The 25421-nt window shown below is 34.8% G+C and overlaps 1 protein-coding gene across 2 annotated transcripts in view; it reads right to left on the bottom strand.

Moving 5' to 3' along the window:
* GALNT13 (polypeptide N-acetylgalactosaminyltransferase 13) overlaps positions 1-25421 on the bottom strand; it is a 330794-nt gene that overhangs the window by 181262 nt on the left and 124111 nt on the right. For both annotated transcript variants that reach the window (XM_011927454.1, XM_011927453.1), the window contains exon 5: positions 17541-17658. In XM_011927454.1, coding sequence (XP_011782844.1) covers positions 17541-17658 — 118 coding nt within the window. The remainder of the gene's footprint in view (positions 1-17540; positions 17659-25421) is intronic.

The following is a 25421-nucleotide window of genomic DNA, read 5'->3' as shown; positions in this document are numbered from 1 at the left end:
TGGGTGGATCACCTGAGGTCAGGAGTTCAAGACCAGCCTGGCCAATATGGTGAAGATGCAGATGTTGGATTTTCCGTTTCTACTCAAAATACAAAATGTAACCAGATGTGGTGGCCCACACCTGTAGTCCCAGCTACTTGGGAGACTGAGTCACGACAATTGCTTGAACCCAGGAGGAGGAGGTTGCAGTGAGCTGAGATTGTGCCACTGTACACCAACCTGCACAACAGAGTGAGACTCTGTCAAAAAAAAAGAGAAAATAAAAGAAAAGAAGAGAGAAAAGGAAACAAAAGAAAACAAAGAAAAGAAAAAGAAAAGCATCCATATTCCACAGTCCACAGTCTTATCTGAGACAAGGCAAGTCCTTTCTGCCTATGAGCGTGTAAAATCAAAAGCAAGTTAGTTACCTCCTAGATACAGTGGGGGTACAGGCATTGGGTAAATACACTCATTCCAAATGGGAGAAATTGGCCAAAACAAAGAAGCGACAGGCCCCATGCAAGTCCAAAATCCAACAGGGCAGTCATTAAACCTTAAGGTTACAAAATGATCTTCTCTGACTCCATGTCTCACATCTAGGTCAAACTGATACAAGAGGTGGGCTCCTAAGGCCTTGGGTAGCTCCATCCCTGTGGCTTTGCAGGGGACAGCCCCTCTCCTGTCTGCTTTCATGGGTTGGGGTTGAATGTCTGTGACTTTTCCAGGTACACAGTGGAGCTACCATTGTGGGGTCTAGAGGATGGTAGCCCTCTTCTCACAGATCCACTAGACAATGTCCAGGGGGGGACTCTGTGTGGGGGCTTGCACCCCACATTTCCCTTCCATACTGCCCTAGCAACAGATTCAGCATGATGGCTCAGCCCCTGCAGCAAACTTCTGCCTGGACATCCAGGCATTTTCATACAATCTCTAAAATCTAGGCAGAAGTCCCCCAACCTCAATTCTTGACTTCTGTGAACCCACAGGTCTAACACCATGTGGAAGTTGCCAAGGCTTGGGGCTTGCACCCCGTAAAAAATGGCCTGAAATGTGTATTGGCTCCTTTTACCCATAGTTAGAGCATCTAGGATGGAGGGCACCAAGTCCCAAGGCTGCACACAGCAAGGGAGGCCCTGGGCTCAGCTCACTATTTTTCCTCCCTAGGTCTCCAGGCCTGTGATGGGAAGGGCTGCTGTGAAGGTCTCCAATATGACCTGGAAACCTTTTCCCCATTGTCTCGGAGGTTAATATTTGGCTCCTTGTTACTTATGCAAATTTCTGCAACAGGCTTGAATTTCTCCATAGAAAATGGGTTTTTCTTTTCTATTGCATCAACAGGCTACAAATTTTCCAAACTTTTATGCTCTGCTTCCTCTTAAATGCTTTGCTGCTTAGAAATTTCTTCTGCCAGATACCCTAAATTGTCTCTCTCAAATACAAAGTTCCACAGATCTCTAGGGCACGCACAAAATGCTGCCACTCTCTTTGCATAGCAAGAGTGACCTTTACTACAGTTCCCAACAAGTTTCTCATCTCTGAGACGACCTCAGCCTGGACTTTATTGCCCATATCACTATTAGCATTTTGGTCAAAGCCATTCAACAAGTCTCTAGGAACTTCCAAACTTTCCCACATCCTCCTGTCTTCTGAGCTCTCCAAACTCTTCCAACCTCTGCATGTTACCCAGTTCCAAAGTCATTTCTACATTTTTGCGTATCTTTACAGAAGCGTCCCACTCCCAGTACCAATTTACTGTATTAGTCCATTCTCATGCTGCTAATAAAGACATATCCAAGACTGGGTAATTTATAAAGAAAGAGGTTTAGTTGACTCACTGTTCAGCAAGGCTTGTAAGGCTTCAAGAAACTTATAATCATGGTGGAAGGGGAAGCAAACATGACCTTCTTCACATGGTGGCAGCAAGGAGAAGTGCCAAGCAAGGAGAAGTGCCAAGAGCAGCATGGGGGTAACCACCCCCAGGATTAAATTACTTCCCACTGGATCCCTTCCATGACACATGGGGACTACAGGAACTACAATTCAAGATGAAATTTGGGTGGGGACACAGCCAAACTATATCAAGGAGCACAGGAGCGAGAACTTTGTAAACTGAGAGTACACAGATTTCCAGGCCCTGCTTTTCTGCTTCTTTTCACAAGACTACATATACCCTTACATATTTTATTTATAAATTCTTCCATGAATGTCGTACACCACAGCAATCTTTCCCTCCTTTGAACTTAATGCACTCTATATCTGCATGTTCAAATGATACCTAGAACTTAGTACATTATCAGGTGCTACCTGCTGTCTTACATAACCACACACTGAATGAAATCAAGAACCACACCTTGCATATTTGCCATCCACAGGGTCTATTGCAGGTTTAGGTGTGTATTTATTTATACTGATTGATAGGTAAAACGAGGGTTGATTTATAGCAAGCTGGCTGATACTTAGAGGTGATCTGAAGTATAATGCAAATGTTACAAAATGCATTCAAGATAAAAAACAAAATAATGAGAAAAAACCTCATATATTTAATCTATACTAGATCCATTATAACAATATTTGTAAAATGATTTTATTATTTATTTATTATGTATTACTCAAATGTAAGGCTTCATCAAAATATAAACTCTTAGAAAACATCTCTTGTACATCTTTTGTAACTGTATTCGGTGTACATGCAACAGTGAAAGACTGGGATACAGTTTGGGGAATGCACCATTAGGTGATTTCATTATCATGGGAACATTACAGAATGTTCTTATACAAACCTAGATGGTATAGCTTACAAACTTGAAAAGCATGTGTCTGTAATGAATGCTGTGCGCAACTGTAACACAATGGTAAGTATTTGTGTATCCCAAAATATCTACATATAGAAAAGGTTTGGTAAAAATACAGTAGTATACTATGGGACCACCATTGTATATGTGTCGTTGTTGACCAAAACATCATTATGTAGTGTGTGATTTTATGTGGCAAATAGGTACACATTAATTGCATGCTGAACATCAGTCAACTTAAACATTATTCCGAGAGGATGACTTCTCTCTTAACCCTCCGAGTTCTTTAGGATATTTGTGATCCTATAGACTTGGAACAGGAGAATTGAGCTGCATAAGGCCTTTTGCACTTATCATTTTTTTCTATGCTGAATGTTTCCCCCTGCAAATCCTTGCATAGACAGATGCTTCCTGTCATCTTGGTATCAGCCCAAATGTCCCCTAGGAGGGTTTCTCTGACCACTCTAGGTAATGTAGTTCTCTAACCCTCACCCTCCACCTCTGTCATTCACAACATTTTACCTAATTTTATTTTCTTCTAGGCACTTGTCTTCATCTGAAATTAACAGAATAATATTTCTGCTTACTCATTTATTGTCTATGGTCTCCCTCTAGCATAAGTTCTAGGAGACCAGGGAGTGAGTATATCCAAGAACTGGCAAACATTTAAAAATTAACTAGTAAATTCCCTGAGTTAAACTTATTTTCACATTTCATTTGAATTTAATGGCAGTTGTAGCTCATTAATCAAACCCAATCTGTATAAATGTTTCTTAAGATTTTAAAGCTATTTTTTTACAAGTTATTTAACTTTTCCTTTCCATGTAAGAAAAATGAAACCCTAATTTGTAAAATAAATAGCTATAAGTCAATTCATGGCAGCATATATTTAGATTTAAAAGACAGTTAAACATTTCTTTATTAGAATATTTCAGGGACATTTCACATTTAAATCAGCAGGATAATTGCCTTAATTTTCAGCACCATTTTGTTTGATTAAGCATGCTTAATGGGAGGCTCTAGTGAAATTTGGCCTTAAGGGGATATCAAACTTTTCTGTTCAATAATTCTGAGCACATTAACATTCTTCATATAGCTGTTTTTATTGCCATAAATTCAAATGGCTGAATTTAAGTCTTTTATGTCTGGGATCAGAAAGATTATAAAGATTTTTAAGGGTAACATGCACATGGAATATCTGTTCATATGAGCAGAGAAGGGTCAGAAAGCCACAGCAATGAAGTATGTTTCTCAAAGTTGACATTTTAGACATTTGTCTCTAATAAGAGTATTGGTTACTTAATGTACTGAAACTCACTAAAAAGCCAGGTATTCCTGTCTTATTGCTATATACAGGGACATTCTGCTTAGCATGTTTAAAATATCCTTGTATTTGTTAAAGAACAATATTTTCAAAAATGCTTTTATCATAGTTCAGAAGTTAATTGTTTATTTTTCTTGTGTGTACTTTTATTTCTATCTAATGGTATTATTCAAGAAGGCAGAAAAACTTTCTCAATTAGATTGCTTTTCCAACAAAACTTATTTCCATTGTGTATTTCTGGATAAGCCCTATAAAATATCATTCACTTCTTCTTTATTTATTAATGGAAATGAAAATGTATATTTTATACATTACTATTTTTGTATAATTTTCATTCAATTTCTTTTTCTTTTTATGCATTTAATTCCTGCCCATCTTTCGGGGTTCCATAATTTTATAATTCCCTTTACTATCCTAGTTCCAACTCATTCAGGATGCCTTGTGAGTACCATTCAGCATTTATTTTTATAGAGACAACTAATACTGTAATATTTTTATCCATATATCATTGTTACATTATAGCTTCTACAGTAACTATCACTAGAGACTTACATTTTGGGACCTCATAAATATTGAGTTTTTACACTAACATAGACTCACATACACATAAATTAGATAGATATAGATAGATGAATAAAATAAACAGATAGTATTCGTGATTGGTTAGATAGCAGATGAGTATTTTTGCTGGTTTACCAATACAGTATATGCTTACAGTTCTCCAGAGAAACACTCATATGATGAGATTTTGTGAGGTCATAAAAGAGAAGAAATGAAAGTTATTAATGCAAGAGGGCTAGGTTTATGATCCATATTCTAATTCCTCATAGATGTGGTATTCTGTTCCTCTAATGTCTTTCTTATTATTCCTGAAATAGCTAACTTCTGTCAGTTACTTAACACTCAGTTCAAACATCACCTATCTTCTCATAACTCTAATTAGGATTTGTCTTACCATCTTCTAAACCCTCATGAAATTGTCTAACAAAGCTCATAACTTCTCCAAAATTTTTAGTTTGTTTAGTTCCAAGACAGCTGTTACAAGCTGGCATAGATATTTCATTGGAAATAGTAATGGCCAATTATTCTATGGGTTGCACAGAAAACAAATAGCATAACCAAAACTATCTAGACAATTTGTATCTTTATTACATTTTAATCTCTTTACCAAGTTGTATCCAAGCAAATCCATTCTCTAATAACATTATTCACAAGCAACTCTGTGAACCAAACCTGTGAAGAAATGTGATGGGTCTGAGTAGGACAAAAAGTTTATCTCATAGATTTCATGACCAGCCACTAATGTTAGTATCTACATCTCTGCATCTTGTGTATGTGAGTTCTATTTTTATCAAGAGGAAAGAATGCTAAGATAATTCAAATGTGAATTCACCAACAGTTAAGCTTGACTGAATTTAGGTAAGTTTTATTTAGAGAAAAACCCCAAATGACACTCTATCTTCAAGATATATTCCTTTATGAAATCAAATCACTGGAAAGCAATAAAATTGATAATTTTCTTTTAGTGTACCCAAAAAACCCACCATCCATTTAAAGGCATTAGTGGATGTTTGCTAAAACATGGTCTAAAATATCAACTATTTTGTGTCTACTGGACAATGTCTTTCAGAATCTAGTTCCTTTCATCTGAAGAAAAAAAAAAAGATTCAGTGCAATTTTATTTGCTAACTTATTTATTTTCACTTTAGCTGTAGGAATATTTGAATAAAATTATTGATTATTCAATGTGACTAGTTTATCCCATTTTCCTGTTACTTTATTTCTCTTGCCCTTCATTTTCTTCTTTCCTCTCAGTTGCTTTGTTTTGAATCATTTCAATGTGAATTTTTATGTTAGTAATCTCTTAGGATGATTATAGAAATAACAGAAAAGGTGTAAATAAACTGGTTATGCTCTAAAAATAAATTATGTGTGGTACTGACCACCTCAAAATTATTTTCAAACAATTAGTTTAAGAAATAATTAAATGAATATAAAAGAGAACCAGAGATTAACACCAAGTTTTAGTGTATCTAAATAACTTAAAATGCTTTATGTTTCTAAAACTATAAGCATGTCTCCATATTGAATGTTTACAAGGTAAAGCATCATATCAAAGGCTAATATAAAACTCTTCTCATATTCCAGTTTTCTGAACCAAAAATGTTAATGGAGGAATGTAGTTATTCAAATTATGATGCCTTAAGCTATTATAATTTTAAGAGCAATACAAGTTTTGTTAATGTTTGCTAATGTTCTTCTAAAGTTTGATTAATGTCTAATTTACCTATTGCTCACTTACTTTTTCTAAAGGAGCATATGAAGCCAGTTATTTATAGCAGTTAATATTCAAAATAAAATTCTAACACATTTGTTTTGGATAAACAGAATTCTATTAGGAAACATAATGAAATATTATTCTGTGACACCTACTCGCCTGTGCTTTAGAAATATGTATAATAGATATGACAGTCTTTAGTAGCACTGTCTCATTGTACCTTATCTAGAAATATTTTATTCTGTGGTTTAAATTTAAAAAGCCCTTCTTTGAATGAAAATATATGTTTAAACAATGGTTCAAAGCAAAGTGGTGGCCAGATGACAGAAAAACTAGTTGCAGACACAGAAGTTAAAAATGTAAGCTATTTTTCAATATGTTTAAGGTTTAGCCTGCACCAAATAGGGAACAAGAGAAACACTTGCTGAAGCACATCATTAAGATTGGTTTGTATTCTTTGTGGAGACTATGCACACATGATATCAGTTTACGATTTCATAGGATTTTTTTAAAAGGGTAACAAATCTCTATATTACCATTAAGAGAGTGATTTATCATATTTAAAGAAAAGTATCCCACAAAACCATCTCCATATTTCTATTATAGTTTGGTTTCCATGAGTGGTCCCAAAAAAAACAGTCAAGTTTTACACACTGACAAATAACCTACTTTCATCAGATTTGTATGATTAAGTTTACAAAAAGGCAAAGAACTCTAAAAGAAAGAAATCAGCTGGACTTTTGTCTAAAATGATTTCTAATAAATTATTATGTCTGATATCTTCACTTGTCAAAATTTGAATTGTGTGGACATTGCTTAGAAAATTCTTTACTTTCTTTTAGTACTTAAAAAAAGGCTGGATACTATAAGCCCCTAAAGGCTGACAAATTTCTTTGCCTCATTTACCACACTATTCTGTTCAATGGAAACCCCTGCTTTTCATTTTTCCACTATTATGTCAGTTCTCATTTCTTTTCCACTTAATTGCTTGTACAAGTTGTAAATAAATGGATTTCACATGGGAAGACACTTCACTTGGCTATATTTTTCAGGTAATATATACTACTGTTTTCACTGTGATTTGCAAGCAAAAGAAAACTGAGGTATTTGAAGTAAATTCCATCTTGTTAATTAAAATAATAGTTACTGACAAAAGAGCTTATTTTAAGGGTAATGATAATAAAAATTAATATTGCCATACAGCTTATAAACAGCTTTAATAAGTACTACCTCACTTAATGAATACAGTTGTCCTGAGAGGTAGACTGTTATAATCAGATCAACAGGGGTATTTAAAAGTAGCTGGATTATGATATATAGAGAATCTAATCTAAAGTATAGAGGTTTACTGTTAAGTAGATATTTTGAACTACATTTTTCCTTCATTTGTTTCTCTTTGGAGTCTCTCTCTCTCTCTCTCTCTGTGTGTGTTTTAATTCTTAATAGCTTTATTAAAGTATAATTAACATAAAATGAACAGCATATATTTAAATTGTACCACTCAATAAGAAGTTTTGTCATATGTGAAACTTGTGAGGCTGTCACCACAATCAAGATAATGAATATATACATTACCCCTAAAAGTTTTCATACACCCCTTGGTAGTCTCTCCCTGCAATCCTCCCTTTGCCACCTCAATTTCATGTCCACAGACAAGTTATCTGATTTCATAGATTAGTTTGCATTTACTAAAATTGTATACAAATGAAGTCATACAGTATATAATCTTTTTGCCTGGCTGTTTCATTCAGCATAATTATTACAAAATTCACCAAAGTTGTAGGGTGCATTAATAGTTTGCACATATTCTTTGTACGGACAAAGCATAGTTTATTCATTGACCTGCTGATGGACATTTGGATTGTTTCTGGCTTTTGTGTTACAAATAAAGCTGTTATGAATATTAGCATACAACTCTTTGTATGAATATGCATTTTCCTTTCCACTGAGTAAATACTCAAGAGTGTTTAAAAAGTACTAAAACTAGTTTTTGGAGTTTAGTGTAGTATTTGTACATTCTCACCAGCATTGCAGGTGCAGTTCTTCCATATCATCACCAACATGGTCCACCTTCTTAACCTTTCTTTTTTTAATAAATGTGTAGTGTAATCTCATCGTTGTTTAAATTTCATTTCCCCACTAACTGCTGAGGATTTACTCATTTGCTTATTGGCCATTTGTAGACCTTTCTTTTTTTTTTTGAGACAGAGTCTCGCTCTGTCACCCAGGCTGAAGTGCAGTGGCCGCATCTCAGCTCACTGCAAGCTCCGCCTCCCGGGTTCACACCATTCTCCTGCCTCAGCCTCCGGAGTAGCTGGGACTACAGGCGCCCGCCACCTCGCCCGGCTAGTTTTTTGTATTTTTAGTAGAGACGGGGTTTCACCGTGTTAGCCAGGATGGTCTCGATCTCCTGACCTCGTGATCCGCCCGTCTCGGCCTCCCAAAGTGCTGGGATTACAGGCTTGAGCCACCGCGCCCGGCTTTTGTAGACCTTTCTTAGAGAAGTGTCTATTCTAGTTATTTTGGCCATTTTTTATTGAGTTGAGTGTTTTCTTATTACTGAGTTTTGAGAGTTTTTTTTTTTTCTAGATAAAAATTCATTATCAGATATATAATTTGCTAACTTCTTTTTTTCTGTCAGTGCTTTGACTTTTCATTCCCTTAATAGTGACTTTGAAAAGCACAAGTTGTTTCTTTTTCTTTTTTTTTTTTTTGAGATGAAGTCTCACTCTGTTGCCCAGGCTGGAGTGCAGTGGCGCTATCTCGGCTCACTGCAACCTCCCCCTCCCGGGTTCAAGTGATTCTCCCGCCTTAGCCTCCTGAGTAGCTGGGATTACAGGCACCCGTGACCACACTTGACTAATTTTTGTATTTTTAGTAGAGATGGGCTGCACCATGTGGGCCAGGCTAGTCTCAAACTCCTGACCTTAAGTGATCTGACCACTTTGGCCTTCCAAAGTGCTGGGATTACAGGCATGAGCCACCATGCCCAGCCTGAAAAGCACAAGTTTTTAAATTTTGATGATATCTAATTAACCAATCCATTCTCTTATGACTCATACTTTTGGTGTCATATCTAAGAAATATTCGTCTAATCAATGGTCACACAAGTTCTTCTATGTTTTCTTCTATAATTTTATATTTTTACATTTTGAATTAATATTTTCATGGTATAACTTATGGATTGGAGTTGTCTTTCCCCCCACATGTTCAGTTGTTCTAATAATATTTCTTGAAACTACTATTCTTTCTCTACTAAACAGCCTTTGCATATTTATTAGAAATCAGTGGTCCATATATGTGTAAGTTTATTTCCAGATTTTCAGTTTTGTTGCTTTGTCTGTCTTTATGCCAATAACACACAGTCTTGATTATTACAGCTTTATAATAAATTCTAAATCCTATTTGGTTAATTCTTTTTTCTTTATTAATGCATGTTTAGCTATTATACATCCCTTGTATATCTATATGAATAGAATCAACTTGTCAATTTCTACCTAACAAAATAAGTTTTATTTACTATTGCATATATTATAGATTCAATGCAACAGTAAGTAAATACAATATACTTGATATTGCAGTGAATCTATATTGATCTGAGGGAGAATTGTCATCTTAATATCATATTGAGCCTACTAACTATTAATAAATAATAGTATTTATCCTCATTCATTTAGGTCTTCTTTAACTTCTCTCAGTAATATACAGGAGTTTTTAGCGTAGATGTCTTGCACGTCTTTTGTCAGATTTATAACTTTTTCATATTTTTTACATTATTTTAGATGCTAATATCAGTTTTCTGCTGTTTGTTGCTAGTGCAAAGAAATAAAGTTGACTTTCATACATTGTTCTTATATTCTACAACCTTGATAAGAAGACTGACTTATTTGTTTTAGCAATATTTGTGTAGATTCCATTGGATTTTGTAGATAATCTTGTCTTCTGGAATTATAGTCTTAATTTTTCCTCCCTAATATGGATGGCTTAATTTATTCTTCTGACCTTATTGCTGTGCCTAAAACCTCCAGTATAATGTTAAGTAGATGTAGTAAGATCCAAAATCTTTATTTATTTCTGATCTTAGAGGGAAAGCATTCAATGTTTCAAACATTAAGTATGTGCAGGTTTTTTTGTTCAAGCCCTTTGTCAGGGCTTTTTTTTTTCTTTTTTCTTCATAAATTCAGGAGTAGACTGAGTTTGTTATATACTTTTCTTGACTCTATTCAGATGACCAATCAATTTTTTTTTTTAGTTTCTTGATACGGTGAATTACCTTGATGGATTTTTGAATGCTAAACCAACCTTGCATTTCTGCAATGAACTCTACTTAATCAGATATATTATGTATTTGACATATGGAGAAACTTGATTTGCTAATTTTATTTAGAATTTCTGCATCTCTATTTACCAGGAATATTAATTTTTAGTTTTCTATTCTTGTAATGACTTTGTCAAGTTTTGATATCTGTGAAATTAATGCTGACCTCATAGAATGAATTGGGAGGTACTACTTCCTTTCAATTTTGTGGAAGCATTTTTGTTTGTCTGTTTGTTTGCTTTGAGATAGAGTTTTGCTCTTCTTGCCTAGGCTGGAGTGCAATGGTGCACTCTTGGCTCACTGTAACCTCTCCCTCTTGGGTTCAAGCAATTCTCCTGTCTCAGCCTCCCAAGTAGCTGGCATTACAGGTGCCCACCACCACACCCAGTTAATTTTTGTATTTTTAGTAGAGACAGGGTTTCACCATGTTGGCTAGGCTATTCTCAAACTCCTGACCTCAGGTGATCTGCCCTCCTCGGTCTCACAAAGTTTTGGGAGTACAGGCATGAGCCACTGAGCTTGGCCTGAACTCTTCTTATTTCTACCTAAAACATTTGGTAGAATTCACCAGTTAAGTTATCTGGCCATGGAGTTTCCTTTGTAAAAAGTATTTTTAAAGTATTAAAAATTATAAATTTTTAGAATAAATTTCATTTATTTACTAGATACAGGACTGTTTGGTTTATTTTTTTCTTTCTTTGAGCTTTGATAATTTCTATCTTTTAATGAAGTTCTCCATTTTATCTAAGTTGTCAAGTTTATTGGCATAATGAGAGTGATAACGTTCCATTCCAATCCTTTTAGTCATCTGTAGAATCCATGATGGTCATGTCACCTCTCTGATTCCCAACACTGATAATTTGTGCTATCTCTCTATTTTTCCCCAATTTGGCTAAAATATCATCTATTTTATTGATCTCAAGGAAACAAATTTTGGCTTCATTGCTTTTCCATATATGTGTATATATATATCATATATGTATCATATATATGGAAGATTATATATATTCCTTTTATATTTCATTTATTTCTGCTGTTATCTTTATTATTTCCTTTTCCTTAGATATTTTGGCATTAAAACTCTTCTTTTTTTAGTTTCTGAAGGTGGAAGCTAAGGTTATTGATTTTATATCTCTTTTTTTATGTAGTTTTTTTCTTTTCTAATATAGATGTTTAGTGCTATAAATAATTCCTAAGTTTGCTTTAGTGTCACTACACATTTTTATATGCTAGTTTTCATTTTCATTACATTCCAAATAGTGGTAGTTTTACTTGTTCTTTAATCCACGGGTTTTGTTTGTTTGTTTGTTTTTGACAGAGTCTCCCTCTGTTATCCAGGCTGCATTGCAATGTTGTGGTCTCAGCTCACTGCAACCTCCACCTCCCAGGTTCAAATGATTCTTCTGCCTCAGCCTCCGGAGTAGCTGGCACTACAGGTGTTCACCACCATTCCCGGCTAATTTTTTTATTTTTTTTGTATTTTTAGTAAAGACAGGGTTTCACCATGTTGACCAGGCTGGTCTCGAACTCCTAACCTCAGGTGATCCACCTGCTCGACCTCTCAAAGTGCTGAGATTACAGGCATGAGCCACCATGTCCAGCCTATCCATGGATTTTTAAGAAGTATGTTATGTAGTTTCTCAATATTTACTCTATCCCTTACCTCATGAATCAATCTTGAGGATACAGGTACACTTGACTGTCCTGAGTCATCACTGGGCAATGAGACCTCTAATCCTTTCTGAAAGTTCTTTCCTCAGACTTGGATTGTTTCCTCACACATGTGTGAAGACACAGCTAAATACTCCCACAGAAACCTCTGTACATCTCTTGAATGCTTTGCCCAGAATTCCATTACTCTGTTCACCAAATTCCAGCAGGCTTGGTCTCCCCAGATACTCAGCTTCATCTCCTCAAGTCATGGAGTCTGTTAGGATCTAGCCCTTTTATCACTAAGGCCTAGAAACTTTCACAAAGCAGTAAGCTGAGGCAATTGTGGGGCTTTCCTTCTTTGTTTCCCATCTCTCAGGGTGACCTGCTGTTCAATGTCTTGAAAGTGTTATTTCATGTATTTTTGTCCATTTTTTAATTTATTCAGGTGAATGATGGGGAGAATGGTAACTCTAGTACTTGTTACTCCAAGTCTAGATGATACATACTTTTAAAAATTAATTCAACAACTGTTTCATTCCAACTGATTTATGAGTGTAGAAAAATGTTTTCCACCCTAGATTATTGGATGTCAGTAATTAACTCCAAGGATGTTGTGGAAGCATACACAAAAAACAAAAAAGTATTTTTTGTGTGTGTTTTTTCTTTTCTTTTTAAAAATTTAATATTTTTTTTGAGCAGGGGAGCCTTAGAAGTACATCTCAACTAGCACTTAGTATAATTATACTTTTATGCATATTGCATTCCTGGGTTTAAATGACTTTCTATGTACATTCTCTCTTGTGATTAACCATGATCAAAGCCGAATTATTAAAGGTAAGATTGTTTTTAGGTGATTCCCAGGAATGTTATGACTTGCCCTGAGTTGCACAGCTTATAACAATCACCACAACAGCTGCCATTTATGACACACTTTATGTGTTGAGTGGAGTACTCAGCACTATATACATAGTCTCATTTAATCTTTCCCTAAAAATATGAGGAAAGTGCTGTAATCTCTCCTGTTTTAGAGATGGACACACTAAAGCTTAGAAGATATGCTATCTTACCTAAGCTTACACAGATGGTAAGTGCCAGAGCTGGGTGCTGAATGCAGGCTATCTGAATCCTAGTCCATACTTGTAACCATTCATGGCAGTGAGGCAGATTTCTGTTTCCTTTGCTGTCATCAAGCTCTTTTATTTATTTTTTCCCATGCTCTCAGTTGATTGGTCAGTAGCAGTTTTCTTCATTTTAGAATGGGCAAAATGATCTGTACCCTTGGGAATGCTGCCCCCCATGATATTGCTTATAAAAGACAAGGACTTTTGGTGTCCTTGTTGGTTGATACTTATCCTGAAACAGGGTTATTAAATAAATATAGAGGATACTTTTTGATGATAATTCACAATTTTCTTGGTTCATTTTATCACTATTTTATTTCAGTATCAATTTCTCAGTTCCTGTCTAAAATTTCAACCCCTATCTATCCTCCAAAATCTAACATTTCATATACTCTTACCTTCCTTACATATTTTTCTTTAACACTTATAATTGATATTTTAATAAATTTTACTTATTTTGTTTATTGTCTGTCTCTTTCTCTAAAATATAAGTTCAATAAGAGCACAAAGTTTTGTCTGTTCTGTTCATTACTGTATCCCCAGCACATACATAACACTGTCTAAACATAACTAATTAACACTTACGTTTAGACAGTGCTGTTAGAATTTATGTTATTGCAGTGATTGTTGTGTAATGCAGTAAGGAGAAATATTTGAAACAGCTTTTGGAAGCATTAAGATCTACCTCCTGTTCTCTGGTAGATATACCTGATATTCTCACTGCTATTGAATGTGTATCATCTTCCATTAGAGGCTATAGCCAATAAGAGGAAGATAAGATTATAGATGAGAGAACCATCTCAGAATTGTGGAGGAAGCTTGTATTTGCATGTTAGCTTCTTTCTTTCTCTTAATAATATCATCAGCTGTTAAGTTTGTTATATTATGGAGAGATGAACCTTAATGAGGAGGTAAGAGTATGGTATTTAACAGCACAGTCCTTGGTGTCAGAATGCTGTGGGTCAACCCTTAGCTATTCCACTTACTACCTAGTATAAATACTAATAGTCACTATTATTATATGCCGAGGGTCTTTCTCCTAAGGTTTCAAGAGATTTTTAAACCCTTTGAAACTGTTTTTAAATCTGTCATCTTTACAAGGTTGGAAACATCTTTCTTAGGAAATCTATAGCTCTCATAAAATTTTCAAATGTCTTTAAGTACAACGATCAAGTGATATGTTACAAATAAATCTTTGCAATGTATTCCTTTGGTTTGGCTTAAAATCCCTTGGGGTCAGTCAGAATCTTAACATTTTGCAAGCCCTAAATATTTCTATCCTTTTTACTTAGACTAGAACCTATGTAGACCACAGCTTCAAAACCACAATAACTTCACTATTATTGTAATCACCTTTTTATGTTGAGTTTACGTTCACCTATACTCACATGACAGAGACAAAAAAAACTCACACAAAAATTTATAAAGAAAATTATCACATTTTCTTGACAATAACACCTATGCATCTCTGTCACAGGAATGTAGTTCTTTGAGAGCAAAGAAGCATCATGCTTTATTCATCTTTGTTGCCTCATCCCCTGGAAACCTATAACTTGCTCAGTGTATATTTGTTGTGTAATCATTACACTGGATATTAGATTCAAACCCTCTGATTATAAATGCTCAACATATTCTCATTTCATCAAGTCATGAAATTAGTCTAAAGAGAGATGAGGGGTCTCAATCTTTTGCTAATGTGCTATTCTAGCATTTTTCCTTATTCAATGTCTTCCTCAGCTACAGCACAAACTATTAAGCAAACATATTCATGTCGCAGAGAAGAAAGTAAAACATAAGAGTCTAATAAAAAGCAAAATACATCTTTTGTTTCTGTTAAAGTCATATGGAAACTAAAGATAATACATTTTAAAACACTTGATATTGTTTTAAAACAGTCATTGATACGTATTTTATTTCTTAATAATCACAAAAATCAATTACAGAAACCCTCTTGTGTCATTTTTGAGGGATTTGATTATTCTTATGGCCCCTAGCTGCATTCCTTCTGTACCCCTGGTATCTGCCTCACCTATCATATCCTCAAGTCTTCCTTTTTATACATTTATACCTCTGTTACATTTCATGATCAGATCCTCCTCGTTTATCATATTATTCCACTAAATTCTTTCTGAATTCTACCCTCAATCAGTTAGATAAAGAGCATTCCTCCAATCTGGGACATATGTGATAAAAGTAAAAGGAGTCCATTGGCAGAAAATCAAGCTTAATAGGTAGGGAGGAAAGAGGTGAATTTGAATTTTAGGAAGACAAGAGAAAAAGTAGCAAGAGGATCCTATATAGTAGCAATATTTCTGTGTTGATTTTATTTCTTACATAACCCAGCATAGCACCCAAAGAATATCGGTTAATGAATGAGTAAATTCTCTCATTATTACATCTAAGAATAGAAGCAAATTGTTTTTAAACTTTTGAATATACTGATTTTCTTTTCTTTTTCTGTCACCTCTTACTTCTTTCACTGTGAGAACTATATCAGGTAATAATTTTGGGTTCTCAAATGTCCTCAAAATTTCCGCAAAGATTTACTGTCCATGGACCTGAAGGCAAGAAGATATTCCAGAGTGTGGTGCTGAGTTTGGTTTGGCAAGTTTCATGAGAATATAAGCAGATAGGCAAATGCAAAAATAATAAAATTCCATTAACTAAGGTTTGTTTCAGACATCTGGCTAAAAGGAAAGTTTACAGGCAAAATAGTAATATAACTCGGCCATCTTACTGATTTTAAAATAATTTATCCAAGATCCACTGAATTCTACAGTAGAGAAATTCAAGGTAACTCATTCTCAAATTTTAACATTTTCTTACACAACATCACACATATTTATATTATGATAATGAAAAACAAACTTTACTTTTGAAATGAGAAATTAAAAGGCATAATTTTTAAACTTCATAGATAAATATATCTAAACTCTTATAATTTTATTGTACAAATACTTTGGGCAAAATGATGGAATGTTTCGTATATTTTACACTGAAGCTGGGTGTGGTGGCTCACGCCTGTAATCCCAACACTTTGAGAGCCAGAGAGGGGTGGATTGCTTGAGCCCAGGAATTTGAGACCACGCTGGGCAACATGGCAAAACCCTGTCTCTACAAAAAATTAAAAAAAAAAAAAAAGAAAGGAAGGAAAAACTAGCCAGGAGTAGTGTTGCGCACCTGTAGTCCCAGCCAGGGCGGCTGAGGTGGGGGGATCACCTGAGCCCTGGAGGTCTAGGCTGCAGTAAGTCCTGATTGCGCCACTGTACCACTCCTGCCTAGGTGATGGAGACTCTGTCTCATAAAACAAAAACAACAACAACAAAAAACACACACAAATAGTTTACACTGAATTTTAGGTAGGAAAAAAAGCAGTGATTTGAAAAAACAAAACCACTATGTTAGCGCTTATCAACTTCTTAGCATGAAAGCAAACTTATGTCTTCATTTTTAAATTTTTTGAATATAAAAAATTATTTAAATATTACTTAAATTGTTATTAAACATTTCCTAATAACATATTTGTAAGGACTTACTCCTCAATTTTTATTTACTTGGAAGGCCATTTATTAAATGAATTTGCTTTATTCAAACTGATTTATCCAACAATAATGTTAGTGAAAATGGTCATACCACTTGCAGAATTATCCAAATTCCTTTGACCACAGTTCATTCTTAAAGTTTTCTGAAAACAATCTCAGGCAGTAGTTGCAAATTCAGATTACATAAATACTTCCAAATTTCAGTTCAAAAACACAAAGTGATTTTATAGAGTAACACTTTATTAAAAAATAAAACCCTTCTTTATTTCAGCAATTGAAAGTCCTAATGTATTTTTACTGTGAATAAAAACATTATTTTTGAAAACAAAAATTACCTATAATTTTCCATTTAACAGTAAATATTGCATGCAATAGGACTCTGTCAAATCTTCTAAATATGTATTAAGATGACCAATTGATCAGTAATTTGTATCACTTAGCAAAAATGATTTGACAGTAAATTACTGGGTCTGGTATGTGCATGCTACAGCATAGTATGTTCAGCGTCAAAAAATAAAATAAAATGCAATTACCCTAAAAGACATTTCAAGATTCTCTCCACCCCAGATATCCATTCCTGCATCGTAAGTTCCTATCTCTTCAAAGTAGTTTCTGTCAATAGAAAATAGGCCACCAGCCATAGTAGGGGTCCTAGTTGAAAAAAAACAAAAAGAAAAGAATATCTTTTGAAAACAATGTGTGGAGTTTAATGAGACTGTAGCACATATTTTTGAGACATTCTAAATATTAAAAAAATCTCAAACTAGAAACATAAAGTCAAGGTGTAAGAAGTTTTAATATTAATAAATAGCATTTTTTTTCACATTTTCTGTAAAATTCAAATTAGTTTTTGTTTTTCTTACAGGTGATCAAATAGATACATGAAAGTGACACTGGCCATGGAAGACTGGGACTTCTATATTCTCTCTGAAAATCATAGTGAAGAGAAGTTTCTGCCCTTTGCACTGTCCTTGAAGTGGTTAGCTGGTCATGAAACTACCAGTTGTGAACTTAGGTCACACAATATAAATCATTTTTATGTAAACTCTAGAAAACTTTGGACATGGTTTTACCATGAAGAGATCCATAACCTATTTAAAAATGAAAGAAAAAATAAATTCTATAAAATGTTTATAGAAAATAAGTATCTAGTGATAGTTACAAAGGTATTTTTTAACATAAGGGCTTTACATCTCATTGTTTATTCTTCTCTTTACTAATTAAAATGATAGAATTAATCATCTAATTGTATGGATAAACATAAATCCCACAGGATTTATGGAATTTCTGTTATTCAGAGGTTTGAAAGGACACTTCGAAGGGATTCTACTAAAACTTTTTCCTAGGAATAAATGCCTTTTGGTTTCACGTTCTTAATTCTTCTATAAGCTGAGAAGTCAGATGTGAATTTTTTAAAGGATTAGTTAATTGTCAGTTTAAAAGATGAATTAAAGACAATGGTTAATGAGTGAGCTACACAAGTCTTTCTATATATAAGCAGTGTATATTAAAAGTTAAAAAGAAGATTGTAGTTGTTCACAAAATAGATCCATACTGGCAATGATGACTTTTGAATGTTAGTTGTAATATAGTGGTTTGCGACCTTCAAAGCACAATAGCAGGACCTGAGGCACCTCTAAAAAGAAGATGGGCATGCTTAAGTACCACCCTCTACAGATTTAGATTTAATTGGCTGGGGGTGGGGACCTGACGGTGCTATTATGTAAAGTTTCTATGTAATTCTAACGCACTGCCAAGGGTGAGAAACTGCTATAGAAACTGAGATTTGGAATGCTCATCTAAGTAGTCTGTGAGGCTGTTAAAAACCAAATATTTTGCTTTTGTCAAAATTATATTGTCCTCTGCCAAAGGTTATGCTCATGTTTTAATTAAACAGAATTGTTCACTGAAAAACCACCAAATAATATTGTACTTGGACATCTACCATATTGCAGAGTTCTCTAGTTCTCCCAGTGCTCACTGTTTTATGCTCAGGTAATTAACTGTCCATCAGTTGGAGTAGCAGAGCCTTGCTTAGTCTCAGAGCTATTTTATTACTTTTCATCTTGCTGGGTTCCTATCATGAACAGTATCATTGACCTTCTGAGTTATAATGAGAAACACTAACAAAGCTAAGCAGATGGTAATTAGGAAGTAGCCATGACTCTCACCTGATGGGGGTTTTGGAACACTATGGCAATAACTATATAAGATATTACAGTGCTGGAGAGTCTATTTGATAAAATTAGGAACCAAAATTGCTGCAATTATCCTATCATAATGCAACCAAATGCTTAATATTGTTAAGTGATGCATTTTTAATGATCAGTTCAGAGTGTCTATCTACTTATCTACTTACTGATAAAGTACTGGCACATTTTAATTTAAATAACATGTATTGAATTTCATCTTACAATTGGTCATCACTCTTATATGTGAGAAATGTGTAAGTGGCTAAAAATAAACTATGCTTAATAGTTTATTTTTATACTATTGAGAATAACTCAAATAATTTTTACTTATGCTTGAAAATAATAAAAATAATAAGATAAAATTACAATTCTTCAAGAAACTCCTGTATTTTCTGAAGACAGATATTCCTGGACAGATTTTTGGGTTTGCAATATCAGTTAGCTCTCTCAGAAAGGAGATTGTGCCTTATAATATTTAATACCTATAGCCATAGCCAACGTTATGCAACACATTCTGTTCTAAGTTAGCTGCCCTGTAATATGCTTAATAAAATATTTACATATGCCTATGTAAACCTTAAGTGTTCAGAGCATCTAGAAAATGAAAAATCTTGATTATGGTTAAATTAGCTGAAATTATTTGCTTTTCAAGGTTGTGTCTATACAATGTCAAACCAAACAACCAATTTAATCAACTGAACAAGAGGGAAATAGTCAGCTCAATGACTGTGAACACTACCTACCACACATTGTAAGTAGGAAAGATGAACTGAGTTAACAGAAGTAAAGCACTTAACACAGTTCCCAACACCTAATCAACAGGGTAGGCAATTCATCTTTGTTGTTGTTATGATGTTAATCATTTAAGCAAAATCCTTGCTGTCCTTCACTTAACTTGGGCTCCTCTCTCTATATATACCCTGACTTTAGGTTTCAAAACCATTTGGAACTACTTCATATTCAAGATGTTGACTGAAATCTGCCACAGAGCATAATTTCTTATTCTTTAACTCCTCCTGTTTTCATAAGAAGTCATTTTATACTTCATCGGTGATTATGGTTCCTTAGTTAATCACTAGTCTCACATTAATAACAACTTTCAGGAATTTCTTCTTCCCTTCTCCCAACCCATTTCCAAGGCTCTGCCATGTCAGCAAAACACTAGCTTAGGAATCTTGGTTCTCTGTGCTTGCTTTTCTGCAATTTCCAATTATCTCTCTCATTTTTTTTTCTTTAATTTTGGTGCTTGGGTGAATTTACCTTTCACTTCATTTACTTCTGCTATTAAGACACTGGAAAAGTAATAAGATGTGGTTAACTGGTTATAGGACAAGTCCACATTATTGATTCTCTGCTTAATTCACAAACTGCTAACAATCCTGCTATCTATGTTTATTTGTTTACCTGTCTTATTTTTAACTGAGTTTTTTTTGTTGTTGTTTGTTTGTTTGTTTTTTGAGACAGGGTCTCACTCTGACACCCAGGCTAGAGTGAGTGGTGCAGCCTCGACTTCCCAGGCTCAGGTGATTCTCCAACCTCAGCCTCCAGAGTAGCTGGGACTACAGGCATGCACCACCACACTGAGCTATCTTTTTGTATTTTTTGTAGAGATCGGGTTTTGCTATGTTGCTCAGGCTGTTCTTGAACTCTTGGGCTCAAATGACCTGCCCACCTTGGCCTCTCAAAGTGCTGGGATTACAGGTGTTAGTCACCACACTTGGCCTGAGTCTTTTCCAAAAGTTTTGGACTCTTCTCAACAACCTGGGGATGAAGGAAATGCAGGAAATCTAAACTCTTTCAATCATGAAATCTAAACTCCTTCAATCTCTAGCTCAATGTGTTTAAAAATGTGTCTTCCTCATGGCCTCCTCTCATGGAAAAGAATACCTCCTTTCCTCTCCTTGTCGGCTAGCATTCATGCTTGTGGCCTCAACAGACTCTCTCCTGACTACTCTTTCAGGCCCTTGCTCATTGACTATTAACATTTATGTTTTATGCCTTTGATTTCTAGATTGTTCCCTTGAGCTTAGAGGCCTGCTGAATTAAGTTCTATCCTAAACCAAAAAACATTTTCATTCCACCTTACTACTCTTTTAAACTAGGGACATATATTTTCTATTCCCTTCACTGGTAACCTTCTTGAAAGGATAATTTCTACACACTCCCTTAACAATTTTTGACCTTCTAACTAGAAGCTAGATCCTGCTCCCACCTCTACAATAACTTCTCTCTGAAAGGTCCCCATTGATTCTGAACTCCAATAACCTGTCTTTAAGTTTTTCCTCTGAAAGTATACAGTACAATTCATCAGCCTTCCTGCTTGAAATTATTTTCATTTCTAGTTCCCATTGCATTGTTCTGTAGAGGTTTCCCTTCTACTAATTTGACTGTTAATTTTATGATTCTTATTGATACCCCGTGCCTCTCCTTTTTCCTTCCTATCAGACTTTGGACAAGCTCTTAATTTCGTATCTATCAGGTGGGTCCAATATACCATCATAATATTATTTTGTGGATATATGCATTTAATAATTTCTTCTCTCATCTGAAATGTAGTCCTCCCAAGGTTCTCTCAGAGGCACTTTTCTCTTTCTATGCTCTTTGTCTGGGTAAGATCAGATCATTCATCACATACCTTTCACTGTCACCTCTGTGGTTCACTCTTAATCTGTGTTTTCATACTTGTTTCCTCTGCATAAGTTGTGCTTTTGCAGTTACTCACTAGATGATTCCTTCAAAAAACTCCATTGACTCTGTCCAGTGTATATATCATAGACCTGAAAATTTGCTACTCATCTGCTTCTCTTTTAATGTCTTATATTTCTTTCCAGTCTCTTAATATAAAATGAAAAACCACATTTTTTGTGCCTAATTCAATTATTTCCAAAAGACTTCTTTTTCTTCTGAAGTATTTTTGACTCATCTCTGTTATCATAGTGACTACTTTTATCTTCTATGTTTGCTAATAATGGGGTCCTCTTAGATGCTAAGATGCTTAGATGCTGAGAGGATCTGGATGCCTCTAGATTCTTCTGCTTCTGAAATTTGTCCTAAAAATCATAGCCAGAATAATTTCTCTAAATCAATGCTCCTCTAAAAATGTTAACCAGATGTTCAAAAATCTATGTTAAGGAAATAAATTCTAGCTTCTTATCCTGGCATCATTAATCTAGCACTACCCAATGAGCTCCTCCCAATCCCTTTTAACTATTTGCCTGCATGTAAACTGTTTAGCTGTTACTGGTAAATGCTTTACGTTTTTGTACCTCGGTATATTTGTTCACATCCATTGGTCACCTGGATTTTTCTTTGAAAACTCCCCTTGTATGTTCAAACTTGATTATTCTTAGGCTAATACAAATGTTATACACTCTAGGCAGCCTACCTTCAACAACACTGCCCCTGCCCCCCGCTCCCTCAATCAAGACATATTCTTCTCCTTCCACCTTCTTCTATAAGCCCTTATCACTGTCTATCTCAAGGAACTGGCCAATTCTTATTGTATATAGTATTATATTTATTTCTGTGTACATTTATCCACTTCTATAAGCATATCCAATACATTAGTTTAATAGTATTAGACTATTTGCCAGGCACGGTGGCTCACGCCTGGAATCCCAGCACTTTGGGAGGCCAAGGCAGATGGATTATGAGGTCAGGAGATCAAGACCATCCTTGCTAACATGGTGAAACTCCATCTCTACTAAAAAATACCAAAAAAAAAAAAAAAAAATTAGCCGGGCCTGGTGCCTGATGACTGTAGTCCTGGCTACTCAGGAGGCTGAGGCAGGAGAATAGCTTGAACCCGGGAGGCAGAGCTTGCAGTGAGCCGAGATTGCGCCACTGCACTCCAGCCTGGGTGACAGAGGGAGACTCTGTCTCAAAAATAATAAAAAAATAATAATAATAAATAACACAATAATAATAGTATTAGACTATTGATGGATATTTACTGAATAAATAAACAAATGAGTAATGTATCCCTATAGCCACAGAACAATCTATTTGAAAGTTAAAATTATCTGCAATCTTATTTCTGAAATTCCAAAAATGTTCTTTGCTCTCACCTGCTAAATAGTTGAGTAACAAAGATGACTTCACTAATTCCAAGATTTTCAAAGGCTCTATCATTTAATAGGGGTTTTAGGGGTTGAGTTTGATAGCATTTTATTTATTTATGTACTTAGTTATACTTTGAGACTGGGTCTCACTATATTGCCCAGAATAATCTTGAACTCTTGACCTCCAGCAATCTTCCTGTCTCAGATAGGATGACAGGTGTGTGCCACAGTGCGCAGTTTCTGATAGTATTTTAGAATTTAAGATATGAAGATTTGTAACTATGTAAAATAGTAAAGGTCTCAAAAAAGTATGCATTTGACATGAAAAAATGCTGGAGTTTTTCACCAGAAGTTGGCAAATCAATAGAAATTGTGACAGAATACATTTAATTATTCAGTAATGCTAAAATGTAATGTCTGTATTTTCACCAAGAAGACAATATATCCTGTATTTCATGCTGGGATAATCACTCTGTATAGAGGGAAGGAGAACCAAGAGGCAGCCAAATTTAGTTGTTAGAAGTCTGGATTTCATAGCTAGATATATGTAACACTCTTGAAACAATACTAGCACAAAGCTTATAGTATACATTTTAGATATTATCTATAAAAACAGGGGAAACATCTCTGTTTACCAAGATTATAAGTTGCTTCATTTTTATTGTTTTCTGGGTCCAAATAATTTTCAGATATGTAATATTTCAGAGCTCTAAAATTCCTACAGTTTTGGTCAAAAAATTTAGTTGCAATGTGTTTAAGTGACTTGTTCAAGGATCCTTAACTAATTGGTAGCATGGATAAAAAAGTCATCTTTCTTTTTTTTTCTTTCCTATCTATCTGTCTATCTGTCTATCTATCTATCTATCTATCTATCTATCTATCTATCTATCTATCATCTTTCCATTCGTCCATATACTTTATAAAGCAAAAGATTTGGGGTAACTAGAAATACATTTTTCCTGGCTGGGTACGGTAGCTCACGCCTGTAATTCCAGCACTTTGAGAGGCCGAGGCGGGCGGATCACGAGGTCAGGAGATCAAGACCATCCTGGCTAACATGGTGAAACCCCGTCTGTATTAAAAATACAAAAAATCAGTCTGGCATGGTGGCGGGCACCTGTAGTACCAGCTACTCCGGAGGCTGAGGCAGGAGAATGGTGGGAACCCGGGAGGCGGAGTTTGCAGTGAGCCGAGGTCGCGCCACCGCACTCCAGCCTGGGTGACAGAGCGAGACTCCGTCTCAAAACAACAACAACAACAATAATAATAATAATAATAATAATAACATAAAATAATACATTTTTCCTGATTTCAGGCTCCATGTTTATGTACCATGTTTTCCCGTGAATTTTTGGACTGCCCTTCAGAAACAATTTCTCTTAAAGTTTTGAAACATCATTCCTTCTATTTTTTTCTTTTGATACATCAGGATTCTGTTTAATCTTACTTGCAAATAATCAAGGGCCTTGGAGAAAAACTCCTAAGAATGTTTGAGAAACTACAGGTGAGTTCTAGGCTATTATTTATATGTTCAAATAACACAATATCTACACTGTTAGTATTTAGATCTGTGTTAATTACATTTCCATAGATTACAAAATTAATAAAGATAAGTAATACAAATGAGGTTTTTTTTTTTTTTTACATTTACAAATATGAGCATGAATAGCTGAAATCTTCACATACGTCTGATTTTTTTTTTTAACTATAAAACCGAATGGCTTTATTGGGTTAACCATTTTGCAGGTTTAGGAACCCAAAGGAAATGAAATGCTAAGAGTTTCTCTTCTTTCTTGCATGTTCTATGCAGTATAACCAAAATAGAAAGCAGAGGAAAGAGAAAGGAAGCAGAGGCACAAATGCTCTTCTATCAGAGTGATGAATAATTAAATGCTGAATGTAATTAAAGTTTTTACAGCTAAAAATTGGAAGTTTGGTGGATACCACACACTATTACAATCATCTGAACCTATGTTTGGGTATGAAGATGTGGTTTTCTGTAGAGAAGAAACTTACTTTAAGAGTTTATGCTGGCTTAGGTTCTGAACATGGAAGCTTACTAAAATCCTGCAGAGTCTATGGAACACAAACAATTTGTGTTATTTTTAAGGAATCAGAAAAATATAATGTTCTGCTTAGTATGGGCAAATGATTTGTTTTG

The sequence above is a fragment of the Colobus angolensis genome, unplaced genomic scaffold (genome assembly GCF_000951035.1).
Source record: "Colobus angolensis palliatus isolate OR3802 unplaced genomic scaffold, Cang.pa_1.0 Scaffold72, whole genome shotgun sequence".
NCBI lineage: Eukaryota > Metazoa > Chordata > Mammalia > Primates > Cercopithecidae > Colobus > Colobus angolensis.
The sequence above is the reverse complement of the archived record's forward strand: the minus strand, read 5'-3'. Positions and strand labels throughout refer to the sequence as shown.